Source organism: Glycine soja, chromosome 9 (genome assembly GCF_004193775.1).
Source record: "Glycine soja cultivar W05 chromosome 9, ASM419377v2, whole genome shotgun sequence".
Taxonomy (NCBI): Eukaryota; Viridiplantae; Streptophyta; class Magnoliopsida; order Fabales; family Fabaceae; genus Glycine; species Glycine soja.
Genome location: NC_041010.1, coordinates 2,029,717 through 2,048,696, shown reverse-complemented (window position 1 = coordinate 2,048,696; position 18,980 = coordinate 2,029,717). Strand labels below are relative to the sequence as shown.

The window sequence follows — 18,980 nt, the reverse complement described above, 5'->3', positions numbered from 1 at the left end:
AAAATTTTCATCACACACTTTTTGCCACTAACCTATTTTTTTTTTTCTTGAACAGGTACTTTTTAGGATTTACCAATTTCTTATTTAAGCATGCAGGCAACAGCAGGAGAAAAAAGACAAAGAGAAGAAACTGAACACATCAGCACAATGGTAGTATTCATTTAAAATTCAAATTTCTGGAAACTCTGTCAACACCGCTTCAAATTCTCTGCAATTTCAACTTGCTTTCACTGTCCTTGTCACAAACCCTTTATTTAAAAACGTGCCACTCATGTGGCAGGGAAAATAGTGAGCGTGTGTGAGTGTCAATGAATACATTTTAGGATTTACTAATCTCTTATTTGAGATCAAAATACAAGCTTTTTGTTACGTATATTCAAGATCACACGAGTATATCGTATGCTATGATTATTATTCTCTGAAAGTTTACTCTTTTCATATACTACCAAAATACCACATAGACCAACGTGAGTGACCTCTTTTGATTTGGTGTCTTTTTCTGTCACGTATTATTATTCCTTCTCTCGCAAGGTGCTTAGGTAACAAGTAGTAGTAGTAGTAGTATAGTATCCACTGCCTTTTTTGGAAGATTTGTTAAATAGACACACACCCACTAGAATTCTCACTTCTCAGAGGCCAAATTGCGACCTTTTGCACTACCCTTTCTTCAATCGGTGTCTTGTGAGTTCTGGGTTTAACTTTTTTTTTGCTGCTTTGCATCTTCCATGAGGAGGAAAGGGATCATTTTTGTGATGGGGGTGTTTTTTCTTTCTTTGGAATTTGAATGTAGGTTGATCAGAAAGGCAAACAACTCATGGAAGAAGTACTCCCAGTGGAAATGGATTCCAATACCCAGCAGCAGCAGAAGGTTATTAGTGCTGATGTTCTTTCGTTTGCCAGAAGGTGAGTTTTAATGTGCTGACAGATGCTAACATTTTCTAGTGTTGAGTTCATGCATTGTTGAATGTATTATAGTTATAATCATTTTGTTCTCATTGAGGAGATATAATGTTGGTTAGGTGGTTAAGAAAAAAAGGAAGGAGGGAAAGGTTGCAGTTTTGATCCCCATTGCTAACAAAAACTAACAAACTAACAAATTAACATTTGTCGATAAAAAAAATAAACAAACTAACAATTAACATTTGTCCATAAAAAAAAACTGTTCTCATTGATTTTGTTTTGTTTTTGTTTTTGTAGCTATCAACTTGAAGCATTGGACAATGCTATCCGTGAGAATACCATTGTCTACTTGGAGACTGGTTCTGGCAAGACTTTGATAGCCGTCATGCTTCTTCGAAGCTATGCTCATCATCTGCGAAAGCCTTCTCCTCAAATTGCAGTGTTCTTGGTTCCCAAAGTTGTGTTGGTCTCTCAAGTATGCCGATTTCTCTCTTATATATATGATGGTGATGCTTTTTGCTAATTTGAGATGCATTATTTGATTCCCAAGTGCTGGTTGAGGAGAGTTATGTGATGGATCAGTGCTTTCACTTTACTCTTTGTCTTCATTGTCTTTTAACTTGGTGCTATTCATTCACTTTAGCAAGCCGAAGCCGTGAAAAAACACACTGATTTAAAAGTGGGATTGTATTGGGGAGATATGGGAATTGACTTCTGGGATGCTGCTACCTGGAAACAGGAAGTACAGAAATATGAGGTGAGGGTTTTTGGCATTTTCTATCAGAACTGAAAGATTAACTGCATCTTACCTAACTATGGAATTAGAACAGAATAAAAATTAAATATACATATCAAGTTTAAACAAACCTTTCCTAATCATGGAAGTAAACAATTATGGTACTTCACAATCCTCCCCCCCCCCTCCCCCCCAATCTGGGAGAGAACACAAGGGATACTCCATTTTATTCATTGATGGACATCTGGCGACAATTTTTTTTATTGTTCCTTTTGGAATTTATTTTTTGCATGTTGTCTAATTTTGGCATTTTCCTCTTTATTTGTAAAGTTCGTACTGGGTTAAAGCTTATAGTATACTTAAACATGACTTGAATATGGCATGCATTACAATCATTTTTTACTTTTAGTATGATGCTTCTGAAATTTATTTTTTTGTATGCTGCATGGATAGTTGGTAATTACTGTCAGTAATGCTTTCGAATGTATAGGTGTTTGTCATGACTCCTGCAATATTGCTGAATTGCTTGAGGCATAGCTTCTTGAAACTGAATTTGATAAAGGTTTTGATAATGGATGAATGCCATCATGCTAGGGGTAAACACCCTTATGCTAGCATCATGACTGTAAGTATATAATCTCTATGATTTTCTAGTATCTGGGTTGTGTCTTTGAATTTCTTATTAATTCTTATCATCATTATATATTTGAGTTGTGACTTCTTTGTAATATAACTTTATACAAATCTCAGAAAGAGACAGAATATCACTAACAGAATTGAGGTGAAGAGTTATATTATTCAACCCAATGAGAAAAGGTTACACCTCGGTTTATATAGGCAGTTACACAAAAGTAACTGTCAACTGACTCTAGTCAGTTAACTATAAAGGCACACTAAACTGTAGTTAGGCCTATACATAGAAGCTAAGAAAGGAAAACAGTCTATCGAGTAAATATACTCCTATACCCCCCCCTCCTCCCGCAAGCTCATGAGAGGCTGGAAGTAAACTTTTCAGCCACTCCGAGCTTGGATCTGTAAGTTGCAAAATTGGAAGGAGTTAAAGCCTTGGTCAAAAAAATATATGGAACCATTTGTATGGTATCCCTATCAGTACCTCTGGTACTCCTTTCTATATTTATACAATATTATCTTTGCTGATAAAAAAAAAAAAAAAAGCCTTGGTCAAAATGTCAGCTTTCTGATCAATGGCAGGAACATGAACTACTTGAATTTGCTTCTCCAAAACCTTTTCTCTAACAAAGAAGAGATCCAGTTCTGTATGCTTAGTACAAGAGTGCATAACCGGATAACCGGATTGTGAGCAAGGGCAGGAATGCTCAGATTGTCACAAAAGATGACTGGAGAGTGATGAGGAATGTGCAGTTCAGACAGAAGAGATTTAATCCATGTAACTTCTGCAGTGGCTAAAGCTAGACTGCGATATTCAGCCTCAGTACTGGACCTGGCAACAACGGACCGTTTCTTTGACCACCAAGAAACTAAATTGGACCCAAAAAAGATGGCTGCACCAGAAGTTGACCTTCTGTCATCTGGGTCAGATGCCTAGTCAACATCACAGTAAGCATGCAATGTAAAGGGAAGTCCAGTAGAGGGAGGGAGAAACTTGAAGCCAAAGTTGATGGTACCAGCTAGATACTTGAGAATCCTTTTTACGGCTTCCCAATACTGCTCTGATGGATCTTTCATGTACTGACAAACTTTGTTAAAAGAGAAGCTAATTTCAGGTCGAGTGATGGTTGCATACTGCAAGGCCCCCACAATAGACCTGAATAGTGTGGGATCAGAGAAGAAATTGGATTGGCCTCATCCATTTTTGTTTTCCCCAACAAATCCCTAATGTACTTTGTCTGGGTCAGAATGAGAGCACCATTGGACTGAGGTCTGACTTCAATTCCCAGGAAGTAGTCAAGACACCCTAGGTCTTTAGGAGAGAACTCAGTTGAGTTTGGTGACTAAGGACTTGATGAAAGTGGGATTGTTTCCAGTAACAATTATGTCATCTACATACAAGCATATAGATAACAGTAATTTTGGAATCAGCGTAAACAAATAAAGAGGGGTCACACTTGCTTGACCTGAACTTAAACCTTAGAAGGGTGGCCTTTAATTTGTCAAACCAAGCTCTAAGGGCTTGTTTGAGACCATAGATTGCCTTATGCAATTTACACACAAGCTGTTTGTTGGGATTTTCAAATCCAGGGGGCTGACTCATGTAGATATCCTCTTCAAGAATGCCATAGGGGCTTGTTTGAGAAAGGCATTGTTAACATCTAACTGTTGAAGACTCCACTTGTGAGTGACAGTAAAGGAGAAGAAGAATTCTGACAGTAACCAGCTTTGATTACAGGAGAAAAGGTCTCATTGTAATCGTAACCAAGTGGTTGGTGAAAGGCTTTGGCCGCATGTCTGGCTTTGTACTTACTGACTGTGCCATCAGGATTTTCTTTAACTCGAAAAACCCACTTGGAGCCCACAGGTGACCTGTTAGAAGGAAGATCAGTGAGAGACCTAGTTCCATTTTTCATCAAGGCCTCATACTCATTTTTCATGGCTGCTAGCCATGTTGGATTAGAAAGAGCAGATTTTGTGTTCTTAGGCTCAGCATGAGCTAAAAGAAGAGTAGGCTGCAACCTGGGTTTAACAACAACAGCCTTGGCCCTAGTACACATTGGATGAGTATTATGAGATCTGACAAGAGCTGCTTGAGAGGGGGCAACTGCAGTGGCCATTGTTTCTTGGTCTGGCTGAGAAACATAATCAGAAACAGAAGCAACACCCTCTGAAGTTGAAGCTGCTGGTGAGTGATCATCAGCTACTTGAGCTGCAGTGGTATGATTGACTGTTGTGTTAGGAGTAGCTGCTGTTGGAGGAGCAGACAAAACAGTTAAGGTCTGTTGAGAAGAGGCAGCAGCAAGAGCTGATGAATCTGAGGCTGGTTCCCCAAACAGCCTAGGGAAAGGAAAGTTCAATTCATCATAAATCACATCCAAGGAGATGTAAAATTTTCCGTCTGCAGCCATGCACTTGTAACGCTTATGAGAGAGAGAATACCCCAGAAAAAGACATTCTTCAGACCTTGGTTGGAGTTTATTCTGATTGTAGGGCCTTAGTAGAGGATAACAAGCACACCCAAAGACTTTTAAGAACTTGTAATCTGGAAGTCTTTTAAACAGCTTCTGATAAGGTGCCTCTTGATTAATAGATGATGATGGAAGACGATTGATGAGATACACAACAAAGATAATTGAAAGGGGAAGCGGAAGACATGGATGATTGAAACAAAGCTCTGATACCATATACAAATCTCAGAAAGAGAGAGAATATCACTAACAGAATTGAGGTGAAGAGTTATATTATTCAACCCAAAGAGAAAGGTTACAACTCAGTTTATATAGGCTGTTACTCAGAAGTAACTGTCAACTAACTCTAACTGTCAACTGACTCTAGTCAGTTAACTATAAAGGCACACTAAACTGTAGTTAGGCCTATACATAGAAGCTAAGAAAGGAAACCAATCTATTGAGTATTAAATATGCAGTGTGCACTAATCTCTAGAAACTTTCTAATGAAAAAAAGCATTTAGGTCCAATCATAGACTTGTGGGGAGTTTAAAAGAGTTTTTACATAGATTACTTGGGCTTCTCTTGACATTAACATCAAGCACTCGTGCAGGTGTTTGGTACTTTGGTTAGGCCTATGAAAATGGCTTATGACTTTCTCATAAGTTTTTTTGGGCTTATTTAAATAATCTTCACTTTCAATCTTATCAATAAGCTTTTGTGATAAGCTCTTATTGAATAATCATTTAATTAAACTGTTTTCCCAAACATCTCCTACATTTGTCATATAAATTGCTGTAAACTTATGGTGTCATTAATTAATCTGGAGTCTGAACTACTGCATTTTCCAAAGATAATATGAAAAAGGACTTGACGTTGAACATTAATTCCATGGATGTAATAAGGTGGTATGACTTCATGCCTGGCTCCGGAAAACTTGTTGCACCATTGACTATCTTACTTTACGACATGAGATTATAATTTGAATTGGTGACTTTGTTCAGTATATCATGCTTTTTCTAATTGTATTTTGTTCTGTAAGAGTTGTAATTTCTTTTGTTTGAGGACAATTACAATCATGTATTGTAAGCAGCTTTTTCCTTGTAATGCATATGCATCATGAGGTTGTATTTTGTATTGTGGAGTTAGTTTGTTACCTTTGTAAGATATGATTATATGCAGGAGTTTTATCATCACCAATTAAATTCTGGTATCTCTGACCTCCCTCGAATTTTTGGGATGACTGCATCTCCAATTAAGTCAAAAGGTATACAAGCCTAGAGAAGTTTATATCTCCTTGCATTGCTAGTTTTTTTTTTTCCTGCTAATGTTGAATTCCCTTTGTCTTTTATTTTTTTTAATCCAGTTGGAAATTGTGAATTATCCTGGTCAGAGAATATTCGGAAACTAATGACTCTAATGCATTCAAAGGTTGCATTTTTATTTTCTGCGTCTTTTGTACAGTTTTTCTTGCTTTCTTCTTTCTGTTCATATTATTGTGTTGTTTGAGTGTTATCTGCTAGCTTCTTGGTATAATTGTATAACTATTTTGTTAATTAAAGATAACCATATGTAGATACATTACAGAGATTATTGATACGGCCTCCAAGTGACAAGTTTTATGGCAAGGAAGTATCAAAAGGATTAAATTTATGTTAACTATGAGTTATCTTATTAGATAATAGATACTAGTTATTTCTAGCATTTGTTTTCTTAGTTTTTAGGAAGCAGTTGTGACTGTTCAAGACTCTTAATGTTAACATGCCTAGAGGTATTGGAACCTATACCTTTGCTAGAAAGTTATTTCTTTATTTATTTGAAGAAATGGGGTAATGTGGTTGGAATAATTTATTCTCATGTTATTAATACTCGTTTGTGTTGATTTGCAAACCATTTGATTTTGCTATTTATTATTTCTTTGACAAATATTTTGAAATGAAGGTATATACATGTGTAAGTGAAGCTGTCCTCACAGAGTTCATACCAACATCAACACCAAAATTCAAGTTTTACCAGGGCAATGAAGTTCAATCTGTATTATTTGAAGATTTAGCATTTAAACTGAAGATGTTAAAAGAGCAGGTGTGTACATATAAGGATATCAGTTTCTGATATTTGCTCTGAAACATCTAAGAAAAAGAAAATTTCTCCATGTGTCGAAAGTGAGAATATGAATATGACCCTTAGTCATTTGTTTTATTGATTGGCATATTGTGTTTGAATCAACTCCCAATTGCCAATCATATCATCTTCCTGTATTTAATTATTAGTCAGAGTCGCACTTTTATTATTTAGTGGTACTTTATAAGTTCTGTATTTTTTCTGTCATAGTTTATTATTTCTTGAGGTTATTAACAATGGATATTGTGTTTCTCAGCATGAATCCAATCTAAAAAGTTCAGATTTCACTAAATCAGCAGCTGAGTTTGCACGAAGAAGAACAAAAAAGATTTTTTCTGCTTTAATATTTTGCCTGGATGAGCTTGGTGTTTGGTTGGCTTTGAAGGTTCTTTCCCTTCTCCTGCAGAGACTTTCTGACTCGTATGTCTTTTCATAGTTTTATAAATATTATAAATCATAATTGACAACAATCGTTTGTTTATGTGACAGGCTGCAGAATCTTTATCTTCTAATGATATTCAATTATTTTCATGGGGACATTCTGGGGATACAGTTGTTAAAAACTTTATTTCAGCTGGTGTGCAAACACTCAAAACTTACTTACCATGTGGTAATGATTCTACAACTAATGAGAGAATTGGTGAAATTTTAAATATAAATCTTTTTGCTTTCATTCCTGACATCAATTACTTTTACAAAATGTTTTCTTACTTAGGTCCTCAGTGGTCAATTGGTGACAATATTAAATATGATGTGGAGATGGAGCTGTTATCCTCCAAAGTTTGCTGTCTTATTGACTCTATACTTGAGTACAGGTTATTATCAAGGATAAGTTTCTTTCTGAATATTTCAAATGTGATTCTGAAATCATAATGTGTATTATTATGGATGTTCTGATCTCTAGACTTTCCTTGTTCTTGACTCCTTGTTAGACTGTTTAAGTTTTTTATTGGATGAGAAAGTGCTGTATGGTTGGTCACTTGGTCAGTAATGTGAAGTCTCATCTTTCTCCTCTATTCTTCAGCTCTGGATATGGGTTTTCATCGATGGATTTAACCTAATCTTATCTTATCACAATATTTCATAATTCAGCCCAATCATGTCCTGACTAGTGATTGGGCTAGTACTAGGCTGACTCGATATTTTGACAAAATTTATAAATTAGGACATTTTATGCTATGACATACAATTTTTAAGGTTGAGAACTGATGGATGTTTTACAATACTTATTCTTATTTGAAGACAAATGATATAGACATACATATATATGTGTGTGTGTGTGTGTGTGATTATTATTATTAAATATATTTGATGGACCTACTTTTTATGCTACAATTACAGGGGTTTGACTGACATGAGATGCATAATTTTTGTGGAAAGGGTCATTACAGCCGTTGTCCTTCGGGATCTATTAAATACCTTGCTTCCAAAATACAATAGCTGGAAGACTAAATTTATTGCAGGACAAAATTTTGGATTGCAAAATCAGTCTAGGAAAAAACAAAATGAAATCGTGGAAGAATTTCGAATGGGATTGGTATGTTGCTTTCTTAAAATCCACTATTGTAATAACCCAACATAGTGTCTTATCAAGAAAAAAATTTAATATGCAGGTCAATATCATTGTTGCAACATCAATTCTTGAAGAGGGTTTAGATGTTGAAAGTTGCAATTTAGTTATTAGATTTGATCCATGTCACACAGTGTGTAGTTTCATACAGTCCCGAGGACGTGCCAGAATGCAAAATTCAGATTATATATTAATGGTTAAGAGGTAGGTTTTGTTTTTTACAATTCTCCCTCAGTATCATTATTACTCTTGGACTTGGACAGGGCTAATTATCAAGCTGCAAGAGACAAAATTAAATCATCAAATCTATATGCTTTACTAGTTAATATAAAATTTCCCTAAATACCTTTTTTTTATTCTGAAATTACAGTGGGGATTCAGTTACATGTTCTCGACTAGCGAAATACCTTGCTAGCGGGGATATTATGAGAAAGGAGTCATTGCGCCATTCTTCCCTTCCATGTGATCCTCTTGAAGAAGATAGATTTGACAAGGAAACTTATCGCGTTGCAAGCACTGAAGCCTTTGCAAATCTTAGTTCTAGCATTAGTTTGATACACTTGTATTGCTCACGGCTCCCTGCAGATGGGTTAGTTGGTTCATTGCTGCCCTAGTTAATGTTTTTTCTTCCTTCATTTTGATGAACCTAAGATATGCTTTCTTTTGCATCATTCAGGTTGTTTTGTTTTGTTTTTATGTTGTTCTTCATCATTTATCCCTTCTAGATTAAACTCTCAGGTACTTTAAACCAACTCTGAGGTGGGACAAAGAGACTGGAACATTGTATCTTCCCAAGAGCTGCCCTCTACAGCCTATTCGTGTAGAAGGAGATAAAAAAATCTTAAAGAATATCGCATGCCTTGAAGCATGTAAACAACTTCATAAGATTGGAGCTTTGTCAGATAATCTTGTTCCTGATATTGTCATGGAAGAAGCAGAGGTGGAGGAATTAGGTAACTTGCATGCCTTCTATTCATTTCTCCTTCTATTACTTCCTTCCATTTTAAATATTGTTTATTGAACATAAAGCTCTATCTGTCCATAGAATTCTTTGAATGGCTAACACATCAAACAAATTCTTTCAGGGAATGAACCTTATGATGAAAACCAACCAACTTTTGTCCCATTTGGATTGGTAAATTCTGTGTCAAATAATAGTCAAACGGTCTATCATTGTTATTTCATGGAATTCAATAACAAATTTAGCTATGATGTATCTGTCCAAGATATTTTTCTTCTCATGCGAATTGAGCTCGATCCAGAAATTGGATGCATGCAATTTGATATGGGTTTTGACAGAGGTAGCTTGTCGGTAAACTTTAGATACAAAGGAACCATTAATCTTTCGCCTGATCAGGTATGTTGTCTAGTTGTCCTTTAATACATATTTGTAAGTGTTAAGAAAAGTCAGTGTATTTATTGTTTGTTTTTGTTTTCCAGGTTCTTTTGTGTAAAAAATTCCAAGTTACTATACTTAGAATTCTAATAGATCATGATATGAATAAGTTGACTGCTGGTTTGGACAGATGCTATTTGGAAGATGATCTTGAGATTGATTATCTTCTGCTTCCAGCTATGGGTAAAGGGAAATATACAGCTATTAATTGGTTAGCTGTTAATTCTGTAAATCCATCTGAAGTTAGCTGTAAGTATCATGAACCCCACATAAGGACAAAAAGTGGTTTAGTTTGCAGTTGTAAACTACAAAATGCATTGGTTTGTACTTCCCACCCTATTGGTAAGATTAGCTTCTATATTGCCACCGGTACAATGGAATTGGATGGAAATTCACCTATGGAACTAAGGGGTGGTGGGGTTACTACGTACAAGAAGTACTATGAACAACAGTGAGTAATTATTTTTGGTTGGTGTTTATTCTCAGGTTACTTTATCCACTAGAGTTCGTCATTCTTATTTTCTTGGTTTCCAATTTTCAGCCATGGCATTCAATTGCAATTTGAACATCAACGACTACTTAAAGCAAGGCACATTTTTCAAGTTAAAAATCACTGTCATGGACGCAAACAAGGGAAGGAAGGAGGTTTGATTTTTCGATTTGTTTATTTTATTTTGTTCCTTAATCTCTCTTTGGTGAGATTGGAATTGGACCAATGATACTCTATCTTTGTTCCATGGATGATCTTTTTTATGATAAATATAACAGTTTTGTTATAGGTGATTACCAAGGAGGTTGATTATGCCATGAATTTTGCTTGCTTCTGTATTGGCTTGCTTGTTCTTGAGTGCTAATGTTATAATCTTAATATGAATATGATTTGTATCAGCAGTAACTGCGCTTCTATTAACAACTATTTTGAGGCTGCTTTCCAGAAATATGGAAAGTATGGAATATTATTGTTAATAAACTGTGCAGAGATTCCTCCTTTTTATAAAGGAGAATTACATTAGGTGATTTCCTAAAATATGGAAACTAAATCCTAAATTAGGGAAAGAAAATATAACAATAATGAATTACCTAAAATAGGATAAACTAAAAAAGGAAACACAATAATTACTAGTTAAACAGGGAAACAAAATAAGTACAAAATCAAACTTATTTACGGAAATATTTCAGGGAATTGAATAGAGATTTTATCTCTTTTGACACCCTGTCAACATAATAGGATTTGTATCAGCAGTAACTGCTTCTATTAATGAGTATTTACTTATCAATGTCAAGATGTTTAAATTTATTCATTTTCAAATTTCAATTATACTTGTACTATGTACCCCAAAAGTTGCGGCTATAAGCACTACCCATATGTGATCCAATTTGAATCATAACTTATGTGTTTTCTGTTTCAGAAGTAAGCAAGGCCTTTGTTGAATTACCTCCTGAACTGTGTTCGATAGTCATGATGCCGATATCAGATAGTCTCATTTATTCCTACTCATTTATTCCGTCAATCATGCATCGGTTTGAATCATTGCTTGGAGCTTTCAACTTAAAAAAGATGCATTTGGATCATTGTGCACGGAATGAAATTCAAACAATCAAGGTATGCTACAACTGCTCATCATTATTTTACTGTATGTTTTCTTGTAAACTTATATATATATATATATAGATAGATAGATAGATAGAAAGAGAGAGAGAGAGAGAGAGAGAGAACTAATTCCTTCTGCCCTGCCCTCCTTTTACCCACTCTTGCTTCAGCCAATACACAATGAAGAGATTGAGGAGAAACTTGTGAAATATTCTATGTCAGCATCTTTTGGTTAATTTGTATTGGTGTTCTATAAATATGTGGATTCTGGTTTTCTTTTGGGTCCAGTTGTCAAATATTTAAAAAGATATTTGCACCAATGGTATCTGTGATTTGCATTGTAGGTGTTGGAAGCAATCACAACGAAAAGGTGCAAAGAGGCCTTTCATTATGAGTCTCTGGAGACTCTTGGTGATTCTTTTTTAAAATATGCTGCGAGTCAACAGCTGTTTAAAACCTATCATAATCACCATGAAGGTCTCCTTAGTCTGAAGAGGGAAAAGATCATTTCTAATGCTGCCCTCTGTAAGTTGGGGTGCAGTTCTGGACTTCCGGTACTCTCTCTCTTTGATATTTATGTTCCATTTTTTAGCTCTGCATCTGTTATAAATGCTGTCTTTCAGCATTTTTCATATTAACATTTAACAGTTTATTGTATGTTTTTATCTTTATTCTTCTTTAAAACTAATATTTCTTTAAATGTATGGCTGATTTCTTAATCTGTAGTATTCTTCTTTATCAGCATGAAGAAGAGTTTTGATTTCTGATATAAGGACAAAAATTAACGAGTGGCTGAATGTTTCAATTAATTAATGCTGTTTTTTTAAAAAAGTTTGATAGAAGATTATAATTGTGAATTGGTTGACTGGGTGCAATTGTTTGGGTGATTATCATGTTTGTGCAAGTTTTTTATAGGTAACCCCCATAGTTAGTAAGTAGAATGATTAAAGAGAGTTAGTTAGTTAGAGAAATAAAGCATGTTGCCTATAAATAAGAGGGAAGGGAAGAGAGAGATCATCTCATCATTTGTTAGAGGATTGTGGCCTTTGATCATTGGGAGGTGTAGATCCTCGAAGTTCCGCAAGTTAAACATTTTCCTTTCTGTAATTCTGAGTTTCTGACCCAATTTCTATTAGTTTTGTATTTTATTGGCTCTTTGAACAGGGAAGATCTAATAGATTTGTGAGCTCTAATATTGAGGGGGAAGCCAAGGCAGATCACGTTTTTGGACCATAATCCAAGTGAGCCAAGTCTTGGTTAGTCTACTAAAAAAGAAAGGAGTGCAGCTAGCTGCTTGCAGGCATGTGAGTATGCTGAGCAAGTAGTTGGAAATGCCTTTGGTTTTTTAGGAAGAGACTAGTATGGAGTGTAGGCAGAAAATTGTTGAGTGTGTACAGATAGCTAGGCTCTGGGCTGGTGTGAGTCTTTTTCCCTGTAAGAGCTATGAGCTTCTAATAGTGGAATAAAACTTGATTTTCGGAATTGTTTCTTGGGCTCCTATCAAAGATCAAGTTAACAAGTTTACAATAGGTACCAGTTACCACAAGTAATGTGCTCTCCCGTTTGTAATGCTTGTGCCATGAGGAGCTGATTGTATTGCTTAGCTATTGTTTGATCCATTCTCAAATGAATTGTTGTGGCTATAGAATTCTGCGTTATCACCATGAGGATTGCATTATCATCTTTAAACTTTGGAATTCTGAATTCTGCATTCTTATGATTTGCAGGGTTTCATACGGAATGAGCCTTTTGATCCTAATACCTGGATTATTCCTGGTGATAAGCCTAGAAGTTTTAAATTGAAAGAGTTGGTTGCCAAGGGGAAAACAATTTATGTTAGTGGAAAAAGAAAATTAAGACAGAAGATTGTTGCTGATGTTGTCGAGGCATTAATTGGTGCCTTCCTCAGCACTGGTGGTGAAAAGGCTGCATTGTTGTTTATGGATTGGGTTGGTATTAAAGTGAGTTTTAATAAAATACCGTATGACAGACACTTTGACATTCAACCGGAGAAGCTGGTAAATGTCAGTTTTCTAGAATCGCAATTAAATTACTCATTCCATGACCGTTCCCTTTTAGTGGAAGCTGTGACCCATGGTTCATACATGCTGCCTGAAGTTCCTAGATGTTATCAGGTATTTACTGTGGTTATTATTCATTATACGGAAACAGGACAGTGACATGTGTTTATTATGTATGAATGAACTTTCACCAACTCCAAAGTGTCTAGCCTATCTTCTTTAAGTTTTGTTGGAAATGAACAATCATGTTTGCCTCGTATTCTTGTTAATTTTGATTCTTTCATCTTAATTTGTGAATGATGCACTCCTTTCCCTGCAGCGACTAGAATTTCTAGGAGATTCAGTATTGGATTATCTGATTACTTGGCATTTGTACAATAAATACCCTGGCATGACACCTGGGCAGTTAACTGACATGAGGTCAGCTTCGGTGAATAATGATTGTTATGCATGGTCCGCCATTAAGCATGGGTTGCACAAACATGTACTCCATGCCTCACAAGAACTGCATATGCATGTTTCTGCTACACTCAACAAATTTGATAAGCTATCTTCATTGTCCACTTTTGGTTACGAGGCAGAGACATCACTCCCTAAGGTTAGTTGTTAACATTAGAGTTAATGGTAACATATACCCTCTCTTTCCGTCTTTATAAGACAGTCAGCAAGTATTTTTATCCCTTATTATAAGACTTCATTTCATCTCTCTAGTGCATTAATTATTTTTTTACTAAATTACCCTTATTTATTTAATTTATAATTAAATGTTACTTTGAGTTGTCACTTTCTCTTTTGTATGAAGATAGAAGAAGTGAGTAGACTCCCATTAATGTTAAGGACAAATTTGGAAAAATATTACAATTAAAGACAAATTTAATGCTAATACCTAAATTTAACTAATTTTCTTAATAAGCGTAATTTTGTCAACTATGCCTTGTAAATAGAAACGGATAAAGTATTATATTATTACTGTTGATGGTGTTTGAATATAGGACAAAACTCCTCAAAGTGAACTTGATTGTAAAGTGTACAATTAACTATAAATTTTAGGGTGGATACCTGCTTATTCCTGCACTTCATAGGCAAGTTTACTTCAGAGAATCCTTGAGAATATTGAACTAACTAAATAAATATCTCTTTATTGTGGTGATCAGCTACAACATTCTGTTAATCATTGTTAAACTCATGAGATTGTTCCTATTGTTTGGTAGGTACTTGGAGACATTGTAGAGTCTCTGGCTGGAGCAATTCTTGTTGATTCAGGATACAACAAGGAGGTTGTGTGGCAAAGCATAAGGCCACTTTTGGAACCCCTTGTGACACCAGAAACATTAAAGCTCCATCCCATCCGAGAGTTGAATGAGCTATGCCAAAAAAGAAGTTATAAGATTATACTAGAGGACGTGTCCCGCAAAGATGGTCTGACTTATTATAGAATGGAGGTAGAAGCTGATGGGATCATTCACAAGTACGAGTATAAAGGTGATGCTCTTAGGGACACAGCCAAGAAGATAGTCTGCAAGGAAATTTTGAATTCCTTGAAGGATGGCGGTGCTCATAAGGACACAGCCAAGAAGATAGTCTGCGAGGAAAAATTAAATTCCTTGAAGGAAGGAGAATCAAATGGTGCATAAGTTTGAAAAACTTGTGTACTGTGCACAAGGGTTAACCTGTCATTGTAGGGCTATTTTGCAGGGGTATAAAGTGGGGGTAGTTAAGGTTATACTTTATTTTGTATTGGCTTCTTGGAATATAAATACATTATAACCATGTGGGGTTGTTGCAGGCATATGCTTCGCTATTGAATCTGATGTAAAAGGGTTTTTGGTACCCCTGTACCATTTATTAGTTATATATCATTTATTTCGCCGATTCAAAAAAATAAAACTGTCATTGTAGGTTGTAATAGCAATACTTGTTGGTATTTTTTTTGGTGTTTCTTGCTTTGTGCAAGGGTTATCAGCTGAACCTGAGTGTCTACGTGAATGGAGATACTTGCTGCAGCAAAAGTGAAGGCTGATTAGGTTGAAGATTTGGAGAAAAACCTGGAGATTATCAGGAAGCTGAAAAGCTTACTGCTGTGAAGGGTTGTTTAGAAGAGAAAGCAATGTCATTTTTAGCAAAAATAGCTAAATTTGAGTCAGACTTTGAATCCAAGATGGCCAAATCTGATGAGTTTGTGCATGGTCAGCTAGTGGACCCTTCGACACCATCTACTACTTTAGCAATTGTTGTCTTTTATATCTTGTTTTAAGGATTTTTCTTTCTAAGAATATTTAATATGTAATATTGTATTTTTTTTTTTGTAACGTGTGGACATCTTATGGAATTAATTAGCAGAAAATATGAAAATAATTAATTCAATTAAGTAAGATTATTTAATTTATTTAGAGAAAATGGATGTAAAATTTTCATGTTACAGAAAAAGGACAATTATACAATAAGTCAGTTCGACAAAAATAAATAACTACAACATAATTATTGAGTAAAGTACTTCATGCATAATTTTTAAAACACACTTTAACCATAATTTTAATTTTTTTGGGTAGTTTTTTTTAAGAAAATAAAAAGGTTAAAGGCAAGAAAACAAAAATACACAAAAATTTGCTTAAATAATATTTTGCTTCTTTTTATAAGACTCAAATTAGTCATAGACCTGTGTCATACACTCAAGAATTTTTTAGGGAGGGGCGAAATAATTATATTAATATGTAAATAATTGTAATTAAAAAATTATGCATGGTTAAAATTAAAATATTTTAAAAAAAAGTTAAAAATAATTTCACCAAAAGACTATATTTTGAAATATGTTTTTATAAAATTAACTTAATTTTATTTCCCTTTTTTTTAAAGAATTCTCTATTTACAATCTACTTTACAGAAAAAATAAGATATTATGTATAAGATAATATGTTATTTTACTTAAATATATATTCGAGTTTTTAATAATTATAATGTACATAATATTTTATACATGTTTTTTCTTTAATTTTAACATTTGAGTATGATTTTATTGCTCATTCGATATGAATAATCATTATTTTATATGTTAAAATTATTTAATATATAATGTTAAATTTTATATTACATTTAAATTTAAATTTTTTATAATCTTGAATTTTAAAATGAAAAAATAATTATTTTATTACAATTATATTGTAGAAAAGGTAAACTTTATTATTTTATAATATTTAAATTTCATAAAAAATATTTTTAATAATTTAAATTATAAAAATTCATTAGATAAGATATAAACTAATAAAATGACATATTAGTTAAAAAATTGTATTAAAAATTATTATTCTATTCAATCTATATTTCATAAAATTAACTTCTTCGAGATGTTTTATATTAATTTAATATAATACATATTATCTCTTCTATATATATTATCATCGTTAATGGGCTTTGAATTTTTCAAGTACTTAGCATATAAAATTATATTATATTTAAAATAATTTAAATTCAACTTATATCTAAATTAATTCAAAGACAGATTTAAATTTAAATTGAATATACAAAAAATGATAATAAAGGTAATATAACAATGAATTAAAAAATCATTAAAACCGTGATAACAAAATAGAGTCCAAATTTAATTTATATATAGAATATAGAAACACGCAAGAATTAAATTATATGTGATCATGTAATTCAATCTACATTAATTAGGCAAAAGCATTTTCATATTTTCTTAAATAAAATAAAATAAAAAAACTTCAATAAATTTATGTAAGGAGACACATTAAAAGAAAAAATATAATAATATAAAAATATAGTAAAATGAAGATCATAAAACACAATTAAAAGCAATATAGCTACCAATTAGTTTCATGACAATATTAATCAATTCAAGATTTGTCCAAAAAAAAAAACCAGATTTGACTGACTTTAAATATTATAATCTTGAGAGTTTTGAATGATATTTTTGTTCTATAAAGTCAATTTATTTTAACTTTCTTGTTAGATGCAGTAGACGATAATATTTTTTTTTATCCATATAGGTGGACACATTGCAATTATTTCATCATTTTTTTATTTATAAAGAAGGTTATTTCATCCTTATAGTAATTCATGACAAAAATTAATTAATTCAAGATTTGTCCAACAACAAAAAATCAGATTTGACTAACTTTAAATATTATAATCTCGAATCTTAAGAGTTTTGAATGATATTTTGTTTTATGAAGCCAACAGTCTATTTTAACTTTTGTTGGATGCACTAAACGATAATAATTTTTATATATGTAGGAATTGAAGATCAACATATGGAATGCTTTCTTTTTATTAGAGATATGAGTCACATTTGAGAATTAAATAACATTTATTTATACCACATGTGATAAATCATGGATAGAAATTATAGTAAAATATATGTTAAAATACAAAGTTTATTATCATACAAAAAAACATATAGTAAGGACAAATATCTGTGTCTTAGAAAAAGAACAAAATAAGCCAAATTATCAACCCACTTTAAAAGAGGAGCTGTTTTTACTTTTTATTTCCTAAAAAATCATTATACCATTCTTTAATGTAATAAAACTCATAAAAAAATGCAACTTAATAGTGCTTCAAAAGCACTCATTTATTCCACTAATCTTATACTATAACTCAAGTTACCAAACTATCCTTATTTTGAGAGGAAAAAATCGATGTCAGTGTCATTGCTTTCATATATAAGATCCTTTAATGTTATAATAAATGTAGCTTAATAGTTCTTCAATTAATTATTTATTCCACCTTTCTTATGTATCTCAAGTTACTATACTATCCCTGTTTTGTGCGGGAAAAAAATTATGTCACTGTACTTTACTTTTATATATAAGATAAGATTCTTTAATGTTGTACTAAATGACGTTGCTTAATAGTGTTTCAATCACTCATTTATTCCACTAATCTTATATGAGGTAAAGTTACCAAACATCCCTGTTTTGAATGGGGAAAATCACGCCAGTGTACTAGATCACAAATATATAAAAAAATACATACTAATTAATTAATTAATCATATTTAATTGTATTAATTTTAATTAAAAATGATTTTTTTCAATTTATTTTTTATTAAAATTTGGTATTAAGGATAAAAAAGAGTTATTAAAATTAGTACCTTAATTAAACTAAGGGTAATTTAGAGACAATAATATAAAATAAAATAAAATAAATTAAAATTATCTGGTATTTAAGATAAAAAATGTACTCTTTTTTCTTATATATGAGATCATAGGGAATATGTTACTTTTATAGGTTAGAAGTGGTGTTTGGTCTTTCTTTTAAGAACAAATCTAAAGAGTTTTTTCATTAATTATTTATTACAAAAATAATTAAAGTGGTTTCTCTTTGTATTATAAATAGTTGGTGGCATATACGTTTTCGTAAGTGTTTAATTAATGTAAGGGATAATTTTGAAATATATATATATATATATATATATATATATATATATATATATATATATAAATTTTTAAGACATACTTAATGCTACCAAAAAAATATAACCAATTTCATCTATTTTAATGAATTAGTTAATTAGGTTTTGTAAAAAGGACCGCAAGAAATAATAAGA

The 18,980-nt window shown here is 32.8% G+C and overlaps 1 protein-coding gene across 2 annotated transcripts; it reads left to right on the top strand.

Annotated features, from left to right (window-relative positions):
* Window positions 1-67: 67 nt before the first annotated feature.
* Window positions 68-15,669, top strand: LOC114367185 (endoribonuclease Dicer homolog 2-like). 2 transcript variants are annotated; one of them, XM_028324315.1, is made up of 23 exons: window positions 68-150; window positions 791-903; window positions 1,198-1,375; window positions 1,544-1,657; window positions 2,127-2,261; window positions 5,899-5,983; window positions 6,083-6,147; window positions 6,658-6,798; window positions 7,094-7,222; window positions 7,327-7,447; window positions 7,553-7,652; window positions 8,179-8,374; window positions 8,451-8,611; window positions 8,778-8,996; window positions 9,146-9,360; window positions 9,493-9,764; window positions 9,848-10,254; window positions 10,345-10,448; window positions 11,213-11,406; window positions 11,739-11,948; window positions 13,122-13,529; window positions 13,735-14,013; window positions 14,627-15,669. In XM_028324315.1, the coding sequence occupies exons 1-23, from the start codon at window positions 91-93 to the stop codon at window positions 15,047-15,049; spliced, it is 4,329 nt and encodes a 1,442-aa protein (XP_028180116.1). In that variant the 5' UTR covers window positions 68-90; the 3' UTR covers window positions 15,050-15,669. The 2 variants fall into 2 exon arrangements, with proteins under 2 accessions (XP_028180116.1, XP_028180117.1); XM_028324316.1 differs by lacking the exon at window positions 68-150 and adding an exon at window positions 347-681.
* The last annotated feature ends 3,311 nt before the right edge of the window (window positions 15,670-18,980 follow it).